Raw genomic sequence first — 20,284 nt, 5'->3', positions numbered from 1 at the left:
ACCAAAACAAATGGAAAGAAAATCAAGTGTGAATAACATGTTTCCAAGAATACAGTTTAAATTCTAAGAAACCCAGGCTCTGGCCAGTCCTCCCCTTTTGGAAACAGCCAGTAACGGACAGTGTAACTTGTATTTCACCATCTTTCTTTTATTCAACAAAACCTTCCTACGTTTCTTAAACTATGCAACTAAGCCTACAAAGTAACATCTCTTACAAATTCTATCAAAGAATGCAGGTCATTGGGAGAGAATTTACAGGAAAAAAAAAAGATTCCTAACTCCAGAGTAAAATCAGAGAGAAAAATACAAGAGAGATAAAAACAGACACATATATTTGGTGACTAATACAGGAATTCAGTACATGAAAATCTGCAATGTCAGGTGCTCTGTGTTTTTCAGTTGGAAGATTAGTAAGGCAGGACTGTAAGGAGGGGAAATAAGGAACTGTTCAGAGAGCACAAAGGCAGCAACCTGTAAGTAATCTCAAGGCAGCACAAAATCATAAAAACCTGGACTCTATGGGGTGGTGCAGAGGGGTGCAGGGAAAGCACCCTCATACGTTCACCACAGGAGAAAAGCTGTAGTTGAAAAAGAAGACGTTAGCAGCAAAGGAGACCTTGTACATGCAAAAGGAAACACCAAGCTTTTCTAAAGCATCCCAAAAGAGGTATACTGTTAGGAGCAAAGTCAAGCCCTGTAATCTAGTGATTCAGTCATTTAGTAGGGTTCTGGGACATGGATCCAGTGGCAGAATGGCTCCCCAATTATAAAATCTGCTTTGTCATCCTGACCAATAGCTTTCACTAGACAATGTCATAAAGGTGCCATATGACTCTGCAACAAGAACCCAGAATAAAGTGGTATCAAAAATACCAAAAGGAAGGGAAAGACCCCAAAGAAAATACCAAGGATCTGCTCAACAACTAAACAGAGAGGACAGAGCAAAAAGAAAATAACAGAGCTTCAGGTTTTAAACCTGAGGGGGAAATAATAGCAGTGTCTCAAAGACATGGAGAAGGCCAGAATGGAAGAAGCATGGAAGAAAAGGGGAGTTTGTTTAGTAAGGGCAACAGGAACTCAAAAAGGATGATGAAAATACCATAGAGGCAGCTGAAATAAGAGACAAGGCTTAATAGAAAATTCAGAACAAGACATCTGAGACGCACCAGAATAATTATAGAAGAGTATAGGACATCCTAAAGGGGCAAGTGGAGAGAAAATAGGGCAACAGGTTGTGTTTTCATAAAGGACCTAAAGACAAAGAAATAACATCCAGAGAGGTAATGAAATCATTTCTGTAGTAGGAGGAAAATCACTAGAGTGCAGTATTCCCGGAGACCAAGGGAGAAGGTAGGTTTTGAGGGTGAGGGAATAATGACATCATCAACCACAGAGAAAAAAAAAGGAAAAAAGTATAGAATTTGTCTAGAACTAGGGAGGTCAGTGAGGAAAAGATAGAGCTATCATGATCCTTCCTTAACCTTATGTTATTTAAAAAATTTTAAGCCAAAAATAAGTTGACATCAAAGGTGCAACAGAATATTGCAACTCAATCACCCCTCTGGGTGGCAAGTAACCAAGGCTCAATCCAGTAAGGATCACGTGCAGAAAACAGCACAGTCTTCTTTCTTTCACCGCTGAGAATACTGGTTGCTGGTAATGTTCTCAAGGCAACTTTTAAATGCACTATATATTGTTTGCAGTTACTAAACATATTCATGTAACCTAGTGAGGGATGAGAAGACAATATATCCCCTTCTACCTCATTACTCGTGATCTGGCACACAAGAAGTTTTATAAATAAAACAGCAGAGAAAAATCCTCTTACAATTTACCAGAAAACAGAATTTAACTCCCTCAAATTCCTAGCAACTTTTTCTTCTTTTTTGTATCAGCTTTATTAAACTATGATTTACAAATAATAAAACTCACCAATTTTAAGCATTCAATTCAGTAATGTGGACAAATATAAACATTCTATAACCATCATTACAATCAAGATGTAGAATATTTCCATCACCCCAAAAAGTTCCCTCATGCCCTTCTATATAGAGTCAAACCCTTCCTAAACTCTGGCCTCTGACGGCCATTAGATATGCTGCCACTATAATTCTGCCTTCTCTAGAATCTCATGTAAACACAACCATACATTATACAGCTTTGTATTAAATTGTGGCAAAATATCCATGGCACAATATTTAGCATCTGAATCATTTTGAGTGTGCACTTCATAGTGTTGAGTACATTCACGTTGTCATGTACCTTTGGTGTTTCTTTCACCTAGCATAATGCTTTTGAGCTTCACCAACATTGTTGAGTATGTCAGTAGTTTGTTCCTTTTTATTACTGAGTAGTGTTCCATTATGCAGATCGACTAGAATTTGTTTATCCATTCATCAGTTGATGGGCATTTGAGGTGTTTCCAGTTTGGGGGTATTATGAATAATATTGCTATGAACATTTGTGTACAAGTCTTTGGGGACATATGCTTTCATTTCTCGTCTGTAAATACCTAGGAGTGGAGATACTGGGTCATATGGTATCTATTTAACTTTATAACGAATACTAGCTTTAATCTCTCAATTCAGAAAAAACTAAGAGTCCACGGACACCAACCCAGAAGCCACTGCCTCCAACCGCACCGCATATCTCCTCAAGGTATGAGGTTAAACCTCACAGTTTTATGTGAGTGGATGCTGGCAGGAAGAACAATTCAGCTCATGAAAAGCTAAATGACAATGCATCTGAAGCTCCTAGTAACTGATGTAGTGCACAGTGGATGCTCAATAAGCAGTGGCTATTAGTAGAAAATGTGGTGTATGCACAAGGAAATATTATTCAGCACCCCCCTAAAAAAGGAGGAAATCCTGTCATTTGCAACAACGTGGATGATCCTGGAGGACACTATGGTAAGTTAAATAAGCCAGGCGCAGCACAGATAGACAAATACTGCATCTGGAATGTAAGAGTTGAACTCACAGAAATAGAGAGTAGGATGTGGTTGCCAGGGGCTGAGAGACGGTCAAAGGGTACAAAGTTTCAGTTAGGATGAATAATTTCAGTCGATCTATTGTACAGCATGGTGACTACAGTTAATAATAATGCACTGTATACTTTAAAACTGCTAAGAGTACATCTTAAATGTTCTCACAACAAAAATGGTATGTGAAGTAATGAATATATGAATTAGCTTGATTTAACCATTTCACAATGTAACATTATATTACAAACTATAAATATAGAGCATTTTTATTTGTTGCCTGGCTGGTTGCAGTAGTTCACATCTGTAATCCTAACACTGTCAGAGGCCAAAGCAGGTGGATGGCTTGAGTCCAGGAGTTCAAGACCAACCTGGGCAACAGGTGAAACCCCGTCTCTAGTATAACTACAAAAAATTAGCCAGGCATAGTGTGTGCCATTAGTTATATGCCAGATGAAGTTTTATTTGACTTTGGGAGTAAATTATTCCTAGCAATCTCTGAATTTTGGGTTCCATAGAACCTTGGAATTCAGTGATAATTATATGCCCAGTATTATAGGTTATTTCACCTTACAATTTAAAATAACCAAACTAAAACTTTTTGGTATGCTACCTGCATGTGCACAGCACATAACTGTGCTTGGCATGTAGTGGGCTGTGTTAGTTTCCTGTTGCAGCTGTAATAAATTACCCTAAACTCAATTGGCTTAAAACATACTTTTTATCTTATAATTCAGGTCAGAAGTCCTAAAACCAAGATGCCACATTCTTTCTGGAGGATTTAAGGGAGAATCTGTTTTCTCTTCTTTTTCAGTAGTTTTTTTTTTTTTAGGCTAGCCAAGTAAAGCAGTGAGAGTTGAGAGGCAACAGAGCAATGTGTAACTGGTTGTGATCATTTAGTTGTAAATACAACCACACTTGGACTAGCCTTTTCCAGTTTTTAAAGGCTGCCTTCATTCCTTGGCTCAAGGCCCCATCTTCCATCTTTCAGATTAGTAGTGTGGCATGCTCCAATCTCTCTCCATCTCTCAGCTCTGCTTCTGTCCACATGTCTCCTTCATTCTGACTCTCCTGCCTTTGTTTTCTAATAAAATTTTTTTATTGAGATGAAGCTTATATAACAAATTCCATCATTTTAATGTATACAATTCAGTGGTTTTTATTATACTCATAATTTGTGCAACTATCACCATTAATTCTAGAACTTCCTCCCTCTTATAAAGGACTTTTTCTAAACTTGTTTTTCTTCTTTCATTAATAATAAAGGTATAGCTGATAATTTTTTTTTGAGACTGGGTGTCAATCTGTCGCCTAGGCTTGAGTGCAGTGGTGCAATCTTGGCTCATTGCAACCTCCACCTCCCAGGCTCAAGTGATCCTCCCACCTCAGCCTCCCAAGTAGCTGGGACTACAGGTGCACACACAACCCCCTACGTGCCAACCACTGTTACATGCTGTGCACACACAAGTTTTGGTTTGGTTATTTTAAATAATCTATAATACTGGGCATATAATTATCATTCGTCTCTAGGGTTCTTTGGAACCTAAATTTCAGAGACTGCTAGAATAATTTACTCCCAAAGTCAAATAAAACGTCATCTGGCATATAACTAATGGTAAGCACCATATAGTTTGAATGGGCTACCAGAAATCATTAATCAATGCAAGAATATTACTTACAATCATACCACTGAAAGATCATTTCCCCATTTCATTCATTCATTGGTTGACATCAACCAGTTAGTCAACATTTTTTGCATACTCAAATTCAATAAGTACTTCCCTGTCTTATTATCTATGAAAGACATTATGATACAGTTCATCAACTCTCTTGCAAAAATCATGATAGACGTGGGCTTCTGGCATTCCATAAAGGTGACCGTGTATGACTTATGCTGTGTGAATCCACGGTGCCAATGGTCATTACCCTTCCCTTTGTAACTGCTCACAACCATGTGGTCAAGCACTTACTGCAGAAATTGACAGAACACTTACATCAAGTTAACCAGTCTAATATTTATGGAATATATAGGCTTCTTCCACCTTTATGTCTCAAAAAATATCTGCCTGTTCTTGGTTTTCTGGGACCTTTTTCTTCAGTGATTCTTCAAAGATTATTGACAGTTGTTCTTTAATTTTACTCCAAGCTCTTCTAGCACTCAGTAGTTGATGAGAATCAAATTCAAAGACTCTGGAGGTTCTTTTCCTCCCTCCTTTTGGTAGCTCAGGTGGACCTGATTTAGCTCAATGGAAGAAGAGACTGACACACCAGCCACTGAGCTGGAGGCACCGCTTTCTAACAAGGCCTATTCCCTACTCATAGACCTCCCATTACTACATAGTCTTAGAGATGTTCTCCTGCCCCATACTATATATAGACTATTACAGGGCAGGATTCCTGTCTATTGGGAGGCAGGCCATCATGCATCCAATCCAGCTATGCCCCACCTAAGCACACCTCTCTGTGGAATAAAAGTTCCAAGAGTTAGGCAGGATCAGCTTTTTCTCAGCTAGGATTTTCCCCTAATAAAGCCTGTTGTATATTTATACCGTATGGCACTAAAGGTGTGAATATTCATGCCTCCTTTCCACAACTATATATAATAATAACTCCTCTGCACCAGAAGCTTGAATTGACTTCAAATGATTGTTTACAATGTTAACTCTTCCTAACCAGCTCTTGATCTTCATCCTTTATAAACTCTAGGATGAAACTTACTTTTTCACACATTTCCTGACACTTAACTTTAGCTCTCAACCCTCTTTTCTGACAAACCAGATTGTGCTTGCTACTTTTCTAAACTGAGTAAGAAAAAAATAACAAGACAATTCAGGATTTAATCAGATGACCTGCTTTTAATGGAATGATATTTGAAGCAAGGAGTGGGATGGGGAGAGTAACAAGCCAGTCCAGAGAAGCTCTATGAACTCAGTGTACACAGGGCCTTAGACCACAGCTGAGTAGGAATTACCTGTCTAAGGAAGAAGAAAAATAATGAAGAAAAGGAGAAGTGAAGAGTTCAAAGTGAAATTCTGCCTCCTCCACATTTCCTTACACTGGTTCCACTCTCTTTTCTAAAGGATTGTCATTTCTCTTCCCAGTATTCTAGCCTCACTGCAATATGGCATATCTCAAGTAGAAAGTGAGCTAGTGTGAGAGACCAGTCAGCTTTTAGAGACACAGCATATACAATTACCAGTGGGAAAAGTACTCCCCAGCTCCCTTGACAGCTCTCTACATATTTATGGGGTACATAATAATGCTTCAATACATATAATGTATAGTAATCAGATGGGTTAATTGGCATATCTATCATCTTGATCACTTATCATTTCGGTTTTTTTTTGTTTTTTTTTTTTGAGACAGAGTCTCACGCTGTCGCCCAGGCTGCAGTGCAGTGGCATGATCACAGCTCAATGCAATCTCCACCACCTGGGTTCAAGCAATTCTCCTTCCTCAGCCTCCCGAGTAGCTGGGACTACAGGCGCGTGCCACCACACCCAGCTAATTTTTGTATTTTTAGTTGAGATGGGGTTTCTCCATGTTGGCCAGGCTGGTCTTGAACTCCTGACCTTAGGTGATCTGCCCACCTTGGCCTCCCAAAGTGCTGGGATTTGAGGTGTGAACCACCGTACCTGGCCTCATTTCTTTTGTTGGGAGCATTCCGTATCTTCCTTCTAGCTACTTGAAACTATATAATTTATTGTTGTTAACTACAGTCATTCTACAGTGCTATAACTTATTCCTTCTAAGTTTTGTATCCTTTTTTTTTTTTGTATCCTTTAACACATCTCTCTCTATCCACCCCTTCCCAGCCCCAACCTCCCTTGAGATGTCACATCTTCCCTTTCTTGATTCATTTGCCCTGGAAACCCAGCTCCACAGGGTGTCATATAGCAACCTGGCTGACATTAAATTTCCTGCATGAGGGGAATGGCCACACTGTGCATTCAGCCCTAGAGAGCTGCTGAGGGGCACAGGGGATGAGCTGCTTATGTGGAATTCTTCCATTCTCACCCTCCAAAATAGTGGTGAAACAGAGAAACATAGAATGACAGCATCACACTAGATCATCTGGAGGCTATGGCAGTAGTAAATATTAATTCAATATTTTTATACAGTAATACATGGTTTTGTGTCCTTGACAATGCCTAGTGATTGTGCACACTTACTCTAATGCTAACTAAAAAAATAACAAGGGGTTGTTTCAATTACATAGGCAAATAGTAAACATGTAACTCAAAACTAGTTCCATTATAAGCCCATTAAAATGAATTTAGTAGTTTTCAAAGCATCACAATGAGAAACTAAAAGAAACATTTTTAAGGTAATTTACCTTGGAAACTTAAGTTTATGAGATTCTTTCATCAAGTAGGTTAAGCATACCTTTACTGTCTTGATTATTATTTAAGAACTCCAGCTAATTTAATTTCCCCAAATAGGCGTAAGAGATTTCTGCTTCTCTATTCCAGTGTTGGGAAAGATTTCTTCAAATAAATGAAAATACATTTCTTACAGCTTTACATTCTTCCTTACACATTTAAATATTGTTTATACTCTTAAATCAATGAGAATTTGTAATAAATATTTCATTTGCTCAAAGCAAAAAATGGAAACACTGATTCACCAAATGATCAACGCTCACTTTTTTTAATCCAAACACTTTTATTTCTCCAAAATTGGGAGGTACCAGTGGGAAGCATGTTCACTTTCCAAATGAGAATTGCATGGCATACACATTCTCTTATCTAATTCACCAGGACGCCCACCCACTGGCACTGAAAAGCTGTAATCCCAGCAAGCAAGAGCCATACCCGTGTGCATGCACTCATGTGAAAATATCACACACACTAAATTGCATTGAGGCCGTGACAACATGCAACTTAGTAATGTGCAATATCTCCACCAGAGCAAGCAGAATGGGAGCATCAGGGAAGAAGGGTGTGATGTATACATTCAGGAGACAACATGCTGCTAAAGAGAGGAAAATGGTCTGGGGATAAAGGATGCATGCCACTGACTCAAAACTTCATGAAATGAAAACCCAACTGCAAATGTATTCAACTGAGAATACTTATTCAGAATCAAAATAATGAGTAATGTTCAAAACTTCAATGAGATAGTGATCATAAAGAAGCCACATACTTCGGAAGGCAAAGCTTCACGAGCAGACACTTTCACTGTCTGGTCATGCAATTAACACCCAATTTCAATTCCACTTTTGACTTATTCACAGATCATAAAAATGAATGTAATGATTTCCACTTAGCTGCAACATAGATGATGATTAATGACTGATGCTTATAAAAGTTGGTATCACTGATATTTGTAGGCTAAACTGCACTTTGAGGACATTACAGTATTTTCAGAGTCATTTATAAATTATAAATCATAACCACTTATTTTTCCCTCAAAATCTTTTTCCATGAAGAAACATATTGCCTCTTCAACACAAACCTTCAGGATGAAAAATCCAACAGGAGCTCTTAGAGAACTCACTACCATCTTCTCCACAGGAGAAAGCTCTTCAGAGGAATCTCTATAAAACCTGTACCTTTCAAGTCTTGAATTTGCGCCAGTAAAGAAACAGCCCTAGGAACTTAAATTACAAAAAAAAATCACCTTGAATTACAGTCTTAAAATTATATAACTTGATATAGCTTTGGTTAGAAAAATGGCTCAGGCCATAACCCATTTAGTCTGTACCATATTTATCAGATTCATAAAAATCTATCAATTCTGAGAACCACTCCACTATAGTTCTGGTACCAAAGGTTGTTAAAATTTTTTCTGTATTTAAAATAAGGTGATAATAAAACAAATGGTTTTTAAATTCCAGTATACTATGGAACCAAGACATGAGCTACTGTTATAATACATAATTAGTGTGTGCACTCCCAAAAAGGTAAGTCAAATCTAATTTGTAAAAGACCGATTTCCTCATATCCCTGTAGATGACAGCACTCTTTCTAATCTCAAATTCTCTCCTGAGCCAAAGACCTGAATTTCTAAGTGCCACCCTCTTATGTCCACAAATATAAGTCATGATCTTCCCTAACCAGCTCCTCTTGAAAGAAGGCATCATGGTGTAACAGAATATGTGCTTTCAATCAGCTGAACCTAGGTGTGACTAACAGCTTTACTTACCACTGACTGGCAAACACAACATCTAGGAATTAAGTTTAAAACAAAAAAGGTGGCATATTTGGTAAGAAAAAAAGTGACAGACATTTAAAGGATGGTCTGCTCTAAGAAAGCAGAACAACAGAAAATTCAAAACTGTGATGTGAAAATAGAAAATTTTTCTAAGAATAAGAGTCAGTAACAATGAAGGTTACTTGAGGAAAATGGAAGCATCATCTTTCCTGAAGTTCTTTATGAACAAGGTAGATATTTTTCTGCAAAGCTTGGCTTAAGCCACACTGACTGGAGAATTCCTACCAGCCTTTGATATGGCTGCTCCAACAGCTTTATCCTATTGGGAAGATAAAAGATTAGCTTTCCTTTTTGGTAGAGCATTTGCAAAAGCTTTTTTGAGTCAGAAAGATCCTAGATAAACAAAGATAATCTATTGCTAGAATTTTCATCATTTCATTTATTCAGTAAAGATGATGGTCAATGGTCATATAGGACTTAGGAGGGAAGCTATAGCCGGTACTTCCTTCAAAACAGCTTCACCCCAAATGCTGTTACACTGGATAATATACTCCGAAATCTGGAATCTTTACAGATGGCCCCCATGTGGATACCTGAGGGCACTATATAGGTGTTAAGAGCATTTTTTTTTAATCCCACTTGATAGCCAATCGCACAAACAAGGTATTGGTGAAGACCTTATCCAGGCCTTGCTAGTAGGAAAAGGGGAGAGAACTTAGCAAAAGTTATACAGACATCATATTTTAGGAGCATGCATCCTGTTTGAATGTTAACTGAAGGTTTTCTAACAATCAAAGTGGGATTCTCACTAGCTATTACATGAACACAGTGAAAAAATAAACCAAGATCAATAAGATACAATTATCAGAGAAAAAAAAGAAATCAAGATTTCTGTGGAAGACTAGTTCCAGACAATGGTATTTATTAAAAGTATGTGGAGACAGAAATGCCAGCCAAAGATTCACTATTCAAGAGACACTTAAGACTACCTGGTTAACAACATATTAGAAAAAGGAGCTCTAATGGACAATAGGAGGGTTTAATTTGAGATGTATGCATAAGAAGTAAAAATGTAGTTGAGTCTTGTTAATGAGCAATGAGAACAGGGGTTGGAAGAGGGGCTGAGAGAGGCCTGCTCTGCAAAAGGGCCCTCCCTACCAGAAATGATGAAGAGGAAAAGATAAAGGAAGTCAAGAGCCAATGACCTGGAAAGAGCTTATAGGGAGGAAAAGTTGAAGTTCATTCAGAAACCAAGCCTGTAAATACATGGATGCCAGAAGTCATAATGAAAGTTTCTGGCCAGAACCTCCAGTGCATACAGAGCCTATAACTTAAGAGATAAACAACGATTCTGCATTTCCAGTATCCAATCTACCCCTCGCGGAGGGCACAGCTTGGCTTTAGGACAGAGGAGAAACAGGAACGCCACCTACTCTCCTTCTGGAGCAAAGCTAGAAATCCTGACAGCAGAGGGTTCTGAAAGAAGTTGGAGATGGGGGTGGTGGAAGCGGGGGTTCTCTTAAGCAAGTGACATGATGCTAAGAGCTAGTCTAAGATCCTGCTGATGGAAAGCTGATGGAGATAGACCATTACATCTTTGTAAATCACAGGTTTGAGAGAAGGTTATCAAAACTGCTTTGAATTGTTAAATTTTGTTTTGTTTTTGAGACAGAGTCTTACCCTGTTGCCTAGGCTGCAGTGCAGTGGTGTGACCAAGTTCACTGCAGTCTCCATCTTCCAAGCTCAAGCAATCCTACCACCTCAGCCTCTTAAGTAGCTGGGACTACAGATGCACACCACCATGCCTGGCTAATCTTTTTTATTTTTAGTAGAGACAAGGTCTCACTATGCTGCCCAGGTTGTCTCAAATTCCTGAGCTCGAGCAATCCTCCTGCCTTGGCCTCCCAAAGTGCTGGAATTACAGGTGTGAGCCACCACACCCGGTCTGTTTTTTTGTTTTTTAAGAAACAGGGTCTTGGCCGGGCATGGTGGCTCATGCCTGTAATCCCAGAATTTTGGGAGGCCGAGGTGGGCAGATCACTTAAGGTTAGGAGTTTGAGACCAGCCTGGCCAACATGGTGAAACCGAGTCTCTACTAAAAATACAAAAATTAACCGGGTGTGGTGGTGCACGCCTGTAGTCCCAGCTACTTGGGAGGCTGAGGCAGGAGAATCACTTGAACTCTGGAGGCAGAGACTGCACTGAGCCAAGATCACACCACTGCAATCTATCTCCAAAAAACAAAGAAAACAGGATCTAGCTCTGTCACCAAGGCTGGAGCGCAGTGGCGTGATTACAACTCACTGTAACCTCAAGTTCCTCAAGCAAGCCTCCAGCCTCAGCCTCCCAAGTAGCTGGGGTTACAGCTGCATGCCACCAAGCCCAGACAATTTTTAAAATTTTTTTTATAGAGACAGGGTCTCACTATGTTGTCCAGACTGATCTCAGACTCCTCGCCTCAAGCAATCCTCCTGCCTCAAGCAATCTGAGTGGCATGAGCCACTGTACCCGGCCTGAATCTTTTTCTTATTAACAACTGCACTGTGCATATTTATCCTCTCAAAATGAGATGAAAACCTTGAAAATACCAGAGTCCTTCAGAGTTTAGCACTGAATGTTATCAGGATGCTCATGACAAAAAAACAGGCTTATCATGGAAAAAAAATTCTGGGAGAAATAAGAATAGCATAAACCTTATCCCTACCTGATAGCTTCTTCCACAGACTGGCCAATAATATTAGAAGAAGGACCTGGCTGAGATAGTGGAGTCAGGCTTATCACCCACTTCACTGGCTTGTAGTACTCATCACTGGAACTTAATAGATAAAATAGTGTGGTCAGGAAAATTATCTGCAAAACAAAGGACAATATCTCCTAAAAAAAATCGTATTTGGAAACTATAGGAAGACAGACATCTGTAATTGCAAATGAAATCAGAAATATGCTTTAACAAGGAAGGAAATGTGAGGTGTACTTATCTATGTGGACATACCAGAGAAAGTACAAAATTGAGAAGGGCTGTCCCGCTGTAGAAGAGGATGGTCAAGAGTGTAGTGACAGTGGTGAAGAGCAGGCTCACATTCCGGCTCATAACGATCCACAGAGACTCCAAGATCTGGCGAGGAGGAAAAGCTGGATATCAGAACCAATCCTCATGAAAAAAGTTTCTACAGCCATCTAGTGTGCTTTTAATACAGTGTTTTAGTAACATGAACTGAAAAGCTAAGAACTGAGGATTACTTCAAATGAAAAATAAAAAAATTAAAAAATAAACCAAAAACAGTTGTATAATCAATAGTAAAGAAAATGGTGAATCCACACCAAATAATATAGACAGCCATTAAAAACATCACTGTTATAACATGGTAAAATATTTTATAATAAAATGCTAAATTTAAAAAACAGGATTAAAAATTTTTATATATAATTGGTGGGGCATGGTGGCTCATACCTGTAATCCCAGCAATTTGGGAGGCTGAGGCAGGTGGATCACCTTAGGTCAGGAGTTCCAGACCAGTCTGACCAACATGGTAAAACCCTGTCTCTACTAAAAATACAAAATTAGCCAAGTGTGGTGTGGCGCATGCTTGTAATCCCAGCTACTTGGGAGGCTGAGGCAGGAGAATCGCTTAAACCCAGATGGCAGTGGTTGCAGTGAGCCGACATCCTGCCATTGCACTCTAGCCTGGGCAGCAAGAACAAAACACTGCCTCAAAATAAATAAACAAATAAATAAATAAATAAATAAAACACACACACACACACACACACACATATACATACATACATATATATATCATTGTAGGCCGGGCGCGGTGGCTCAAGCCTGTAATCCCAGCACTTTGGGAGGCCGAGATGGGCGGATCACGAGGTCAGGAGATCGAGACCATCCTGGCTAACACGGTGAAACCCCGTCTCCAGTAAAAAAAAATAAAAAAACTAGCCGGGCTGGTGGCGGACGCCTGTAGTCCCAGCTACTCTGGAGGCTGAGGCAGGAGAATGGCGTGAACCCGGGAGGCGGAGCTTGCAGTGAGCTGAGATCCGGCCACTGCACTCTAGCCTGGGTGACAGAGCGAGACTCCGTCTCAAAAAAAAAAAAAAAAAACAAAAAAAAAAAAAAAAATATATATATATATATATATATATATCATTGTAGCTATGTAAAAATGGCAAGCAGAGAAAAAATATAGTCATGCCTCACTTAATGATGGAGATACATTCTGAGAAATGTGTCATTAGGCGATTTCACCCTGCAAACGTCATAAAGTGTACTGATACAAACCTAAATGGTAAAGCCTGGCACACATATAGGCTATGAGATACAATCTACTACTCCTAAACTATAAACCTTTGTAGCATGTTACTGTACTGAATACCACATGCAACCACAATACAGGTATTTGTATATCTAAACATGTAAAAGGTACAGTAAAAATATAGTACTATAAATCTTATGGGACCATGATTGCATTATGTGACCCATCATTAACAGAGACATTATTATGTGACACATGTCATGACTTTACCTCCAGGGGAATATGCTAGAGTACAACCTGTGGTGATATTTATCTTGTAGGATCCTAAGTGCAGGCCATGAAATTCCAGTATTTGCTTTACTGGCTGCCTGGCGCCCACCCTTGCCATTTCCAACTTAGAGCTATCTACAAATATAAAAAGCATCACCTCAATGACTTCATTAAATCACAAGAAAAGCAATCAACAGACAGGGACAAGAGCAGTGCTCTGAGGCCAAAAATCTTTCCTGACACAGGCAGTGACCAGTATATTGAGGTCTACTGAGTTCAGCTGATTTGTCACCTACACATTCACTAGAACCAGATATCATGAGGAAGGTTTCTCATAGATGTTAAATATTAATAAAGGAGAGGTACAATATTTATAGTATACCTGCATGTTTCATTTACGATCTCAAATCCCCTTATTATAATATCTGTTCCATTCTTCCCAAGTGGACTATCCTTCCTCTTAATGAAAAATACAAAAGCAAAATGACCAGAAAAACACCTCCCATTACCATTTCTAAAATGCTTCCACAGACCTCCCAACAATGCCATGAGTGAAGAAATGTGGACGATATTATCTCTATTTTATAGATACATAATTTGAAGTTCACCAATTTTTTTAAAAACTTGCCTAAGGGCACAAAGCTAGTAAGTAGAACTAGAGCTTAGAGCTTATATGCTGTGGGGCAGAACTCACAACATCTGATTTTTGTTTTGGTGCCCTTCCCAAAACAGCAGTTCTGGTTTTTGTCATATGTCCATCTGTTCTACGAAAAGTCCTCTCCATTCCTTTCCTACTTCAGATGTACCATTTATAAAGGCATACTTTGTTGCCCTTGGCATTTCTTGCAAACCTCAGCTCAGTTTCCTAAGAGAACTCTGGCAGGCTGGTTTCATTTACAAAAACTCCTTACATAAAACCTTGAAAATGCTTCACAATGCCCACAAAAATATGCAAGATTGACTAGTTGACCTCGTGGGATAAAGAATGAATGAACAATGCCATCAGTTCCAAGAAACAAGCCAACAATGCCTTTACTTGTGATTTGACAAGCATTCTTTTTGCAGCTTCAGTCATTTTGGAATTTTTATTTAAAAAAAAAAAAAAAAAGTTTCTGGGTTGCATTAAGAGAAAATACCTTGTGGTAATTCTTAAGAAATTAACTAAATACATTAATTTTAGACTGTTAGTCTCCAACAACAAAAAAGTAACCTTTCCTATTTGAAAGAAAGAAAGGGAATCAACTGGAGAAAACAGAGGAAAAAACATTTCTAGAATATTAACTAAATCCTTAAAGTAAAGTGGTTTTAATTTATATGGCAGGCTTAGGAAGGAGAAAATGGGTAAAGGCAGGCACAATACCAAGGCCCATGAAACTCTGAAAACAAAACAGATTTATGGAGACAAAATGTATTGCAACTCAGGTTGGGTGCAGTGGCTCACACCTGTAATCCCAGCACTTTGGGAGGCCAAGGTGAGCGGATCACTTGAAGCCAGGAGTTTGAGACCAGCCTGGCTAATATAGTGAAATCCCATCCCTACTAACAATACAAAAAAATTAGGTGAATGTGGTGGTCTGTAATACCAACTACTCAGGAGGCTGAGGCACAAAAATTTCTTGAACCCAGGAGGTGGAAGTTGCAGTGAGCTGAGATCATGCCACTGCGCTCCAGACTGGATGACAAAGCGAGTCTGTCTCTGGAAAAAGAAAAAAAAAAAAAAAAAAAAAAAAGGATCCTAACTCATAAGTAGAAAACATGAGCCANAAAAAAAAAAAAAAAAAAAAAAAAGGATCCTAACTCATAAGTAGAAAACATGAGCCAGGTTTGATATCAGTTTAATCAACAATAGCAATGTAAGTACTGGAAGAACGTCACAAAGAGTTCATTATGAAACATATAAAAAGCCCAAGAGACTTACTGAACCAACTAAGCAATGTGGTCATGAAAGGTGGTCTCTACTGTGGATAAGAACTGACCAACAAGGCCTCACCATCTCCAGTGGCTCTGCAGTCCTTTACTCTGAGTCCACCACTCACCAAACAACCGTTTGATTATTAATTTGATTTCCCAGTACTTATTAAGAGCCATCAGCCCACCTTCTTATGGAGCCAGTGAAGGAGATTCAAAGGCAACAGTTTAGAAAAACAGAGGAGGAACAGGACATTGCAGAGATGCAGAGGTCTAAATAAGGGAAAATGTCTCCCCTGGCAGAACTGAGCCACCTCTGTCTGCCTCAGAGAGTTGGGAGGGAGCCTGGAGACGATGGACCACATGAGCTCTGCTATCTTTCTCTAGTTCCAATCTTTTTTATCTATCTATAAAGGAAGGGAGATGAGTCAGGTGACCTCAAAACACCATTTCAACTCAGCCACTGTATTTCTAAATACAAAAATAATTATTGGCTGAGCGGCTCATGTCTGTAATCCCAGCACTTTGGGAGGCCGAGGTGAAAGAATAGCTTGAGCTCAGGGGTTCAAGACCAGCCTATGCAACATAGCATGACCCCATCTCTGCAAAAAACTTAAAAATTAAAAATCAGCTGGGTGTGGTGGTATATGCCTGTAGTCTCACCTACTCAGGGAGAAGAAGGAGGAGGATGAAGCAGGAGGATGGCTTGAGCCCAGGAGGTCGAGGATGCAGTAAGCCACAGTCAAATCACTGCACTACAGTCTAATGTGCTTCTCTTAGTTTAATTGAGGACCTAACACTGTACTAAATTCTAAGGTAGGGATATATGAGATTCCTTCTACCTCCAAAAACTTATAATCTAGTCCAGCAGATTGGGTATAAACACTAAAGTGTCAAAAATATGTTTAGGTATCAAAAGAGTGAAAACAATAAATGCAAAAGGAATCTGAATGTAGAGAAACCTCAATGTGTTCTGAAATACACTGCGAAGATTTCATGAACAAGACTGGCCTAAGCCAACTATTTACAACAATATCCAAAAAAAAAAAACTGACAAAACAAAGCAAATAAAAATATAAAGGTATGAGACTAAGAAATGTTGAGTTCTCTAGAGAATGAAATACAGTTTGAAAGATAACACATTACATATAAAGTCTGGCCTCTGGAGCCAAGGAAAGATGAACTGAATCTGAATATCAACTGCTATTTACCATGCTAACTATTTAACACCTCTGAGCCTTTTTTTGGTTATTAAAATGAAGGCAATTATACTAGTTTTGCAGAATCACTGGGAGAATTAAATTGGAAAATATTAAGCACCTAGCACAATATTTGACACAAAATATTTCATACAAAAACTACTAAATAATCATCTGTTCCCTGAACTGTCCATTACTCAATATTTAAATGTGTTTAGGGATACAGAAATTGTACTTTTCTTTTTGAGGGACTACACAGCAAAACTGTTATTTTAGTGTCAAAAACTGCCTCTTCTCTTTCCATAAGAATTTATAAAATTTAATTTTTCTTTATCATCTATCTTAGTATGATTTAACACTGTCACTTCATTCATCAGTAAGAGATGCTTAGGTCAGGCGCGGTGACTCACGCCTGTAATCCCAGCACTTTGGGAGGTCGAGGAGGGTGGATCACAAGGTCAGGAGATTGAGATCATCCTGGATAACACGGTGAAACCCTGTCCCTACTAAAAAATACAAAAAATTAGCCGGGCATGGTGGCGGGTGCCTGTAGTTCCAGCTACTCGGGAGGCTGAGGCAGGAGAATGGCTTGAACCCGGGAGAATGGCATGAACCCGGGAGGCGGAGCTTGCAGTGAGCCGAGATCGCGCTACTGCACTCCAGCCTCGGTGACGGAGTGAGACCCTGTCTCAAAAAAACAAACAAAACAAAAACCAGATCCTTTTAAGTTCAATGACTACAGTCACAAAACAAAACAAAAAGGGATTCAGTAACTTTTAGTTAACACACCTGAATTTTGGGGGAAAGCAAACATTCAAAGGTATTATTAGATGATACACTATTTTGTGTATGCACTGGCATTAAAGAGCCAACTGGAAGGTCCAGGATACTGGATGGAACCTGCTGACTGACTAATGGGCTTTTCTATAGGCTGATCTGGCAGGGACCTTCCAGCTGCTTTTAGTGTTGCACTCTTAAAAAGGAACATACTGCCAGGGATCCCCAGACAGGTAACAAAAGAGAAAACAAAACAAACTTTAAAGAAACGTAGAGCAAAGAGAGAGCAGAAGACATTTTAAATATTTTATTAGTAATATTCTCAAATAAGTAAAAAAGGATGGTTCAGAAGAAAGAGCTGTTGGATATTACAAGTATGATAGCAGGAAAAATGAAAATTTCAATCACAGTTTCTTTTTTTGTTTTGTTTTGAGATGGAGTTTCGCTCTTGTTACCCAGGATGGAGTTCAATGACACAATCTCAGCTCACCATACCCTCTGCCTCCCAGGTTCAAGTGACTCTCCTGCCTCAGCCTCCTGAGTAGCTGGGATTACAGGCATGCGCCATCACGCCAGACTAATTTTGTATTTTTAGTAGAGACGGGGTTTCTCCACGTTGGTTAGGCTGATCTTGAACTCCCAACCTCAGGTGATCTGCCCGCCTCGGCCTCCCAAAGTGCTGGGATTACAGGCATGAGCCACCGCGCCCACCCTCAATCACTGTTTCAAAGGCAAGTTGAAGCTATTTCTCAGGGGAAAAAGAAAACAAAGAGATAGAAAACAGAAAAGAGGCTTTCAAAATTAAGGAATCCATGTTAAAGGCCCAATATCTGATTAATAGCACTTCACCTTCCACATTAAGAAGGCAAAAGATAACATCTAAAACTGCAAAACAAAGAAAAGAGTAGCATAAACATTATTTTAGAAATTCAGAGGTAAATACCCAGGGAAAGCTAAAAGAATTGACAGTTGTTTGTAAAGAAAAAGATGGGAAATTGGGAGGCATACAACAGGGCACTGCTGCTTATTCAAATCTTTCAGCGTTATTGCCTTTTCAGTGATGGTCATGTATTATTTTGATAAAAATTAAATTTAGGCCAGGTGCGATGGCTCATGACTCTAATCCCAGCACTTTGGGAGGCCAAGGCAGGCAGACCACTTGAGGTCAGGAGTTCAAGACCAGTTTGGGTCAACACGGAGAAACCTGTATCTACAAAAATGCAAAAAAAAAAAAAAAAAAAAGAAAAAATTAGCTGGGTGTGGTGGTGCACGCCTGTAATCCCAGCTACTCAGGAGGCTAAGGTAGGAGAATCGCTTGAACCTGGGAGGCGGAAGTTGAAGTAAGCTGAGATCACACTACCACACTCCAGCCTAGGCAACAGAATGAGACTCCGTCTCAAAAAAAAAATTAATTTTAAAAAGTTTAGTACAGCAAACCTCAATTTTTGTTCACTTGATGAAAGTCACAAGTTTATGCACAAGAAAATTACTCTCTGTGAAATTCTATGTCCAAGACACCATACAAAATATGCTATGGAATGAGGAGGAGCAGTAGTTAGCACTTAGGAATGCTGCAAAGACTGCAAAGGTGATGGCGCACGGTGGGAGGTTAGGTGGGAAGGTAACAAGCTAAGCATTCAACACATCCCATCCCTCCAATGTAACTGGAACCATATTTCTATCTAGTCAAGGGTCTTCATACACCACAAAGGCAGGTCCCTCTCTAGTAGTCCAATTGGAGACATCCTGATCAGCCTAGAGGGAGGACGAGGATCCCTATCTGAGAATCTGGCAGCCCACAGCATCACTCAGGACTCAGCATCTCTCACTCTACAACCACAGGGGAAATACCAAGGGAGTGGTGACACCTGATGCCTGTGGCTTTTGAACATCATCCTAGTGTATTCAGAGTTCTCAAACATGTAAATGTCATGACGTTAAAAACAGGATAGATGAGGCCTCAAAATGCATACGGAAAACTTGGAATTAGAGTGTCTTTTATTTTGAACTTCAGCTTAACTATAAATACTATTTCTTACCGAAAGAAATGTCTCAATGTTCTCGTGAACAAAGGAAGCAATATCCTGCCAGTCCAGAATGTCTCCCAGCCAGCTATTCTGACGACTGACATGCAACTTCTGTCCTTTGTGCCTTCCAGAGTGTGTTACATTCTATGGAATAAAACAGTGCAGACATGAAATTCCCATCTTAATCTAAAGATCAAAAAGTATAAAAGTCACATTTTGCTTCAGGTCCCCTTAATCACTTCAGTAAGTACTCCAAGGAGAAGAACTTTCCACTATTTAAGAAATCAGCTAAGAACTCCATTTAAAGACCTGAAATAAAAAATGCTTTTGTTTATATTCTAGGTACCTTGGCTAAGTCTGGCTCCAGTGCTTCCCTCCTAAATACATTTGCAAACACATCTTACTCCTCAGTATCTACAACAACACACTAAATAGCATTTACTTTTTTTTTTTTTTTTTAGTTTTTAGGTCCTCTACCTTTCTCTTGATCTCCCATCTTTGCTTTTTCCTCCTTTCCTCATTTTTCTTTTTAATTTACCATACAAGATAAGCAAAACGAGGAGAGAAGAATATAACAAGCAAATGTAAGGCAGTAAATAGAATTTGTCTATCTGGAAGACATTGGCAGAGATACGAGAATAACTAACTTTGAAAGAGATAAGGGCCAGGTAGAATGGCTCACACCTGTAATCCTACCACTTTGGGAGGCTG

General features: G+C 39.3%; 1 protein-coding gene across 3 annotated transcripts in view; it reads right to left on the bottom strand.

The window, feature by feature from the left end:
- Positions 1-20,284, bottom strand: part of TMEM245 (transmembrane protein 245) — a 101,923-nt gene that overhangs the window by 20,500 nt on the left and 61,139 nt on the right. For all 3 annotated transcript variants that reach the window (XM_025359067.1, XM_025359068.1, XM_025359069.1), the window contains 3 exons: positions 19,586-19,717; positions 12,129-12,251; positions 11,841-11,986 (listed from right to left, as the gene is read on the bottom strand). In XM_025359067.1, coding sequence (XP_025214852.1) covers positions 11,841-11,986; positions 12,129-12,251; positions 19,586-19,717 — 401 coding nt within the window. The remainder of the gene's footprint in view (positions 1-11,840; positions 11,987-12,128; positions 12,252-19,585; positions 19,718-20,284) is intronic.

This window comes from Theropithecus gelada, chromosome 15, assembly GCF_003255815.1.
Source record: "Theropithecus gelada isolate Dixy chromosome 15, Tgel_1.0, whole genome shotgun sequence".
NCBI lineage: Eukaryota > Metazoa > Chordata > Mammalia > Primates > Cercopithecidae > Theropithecus > Theropithecus gelada.
The sequence above is the reverse complement of the archived record's forward strand: the minus strand, read 5'-3'. Positions and strand labels throughout refer to the sequence as shown.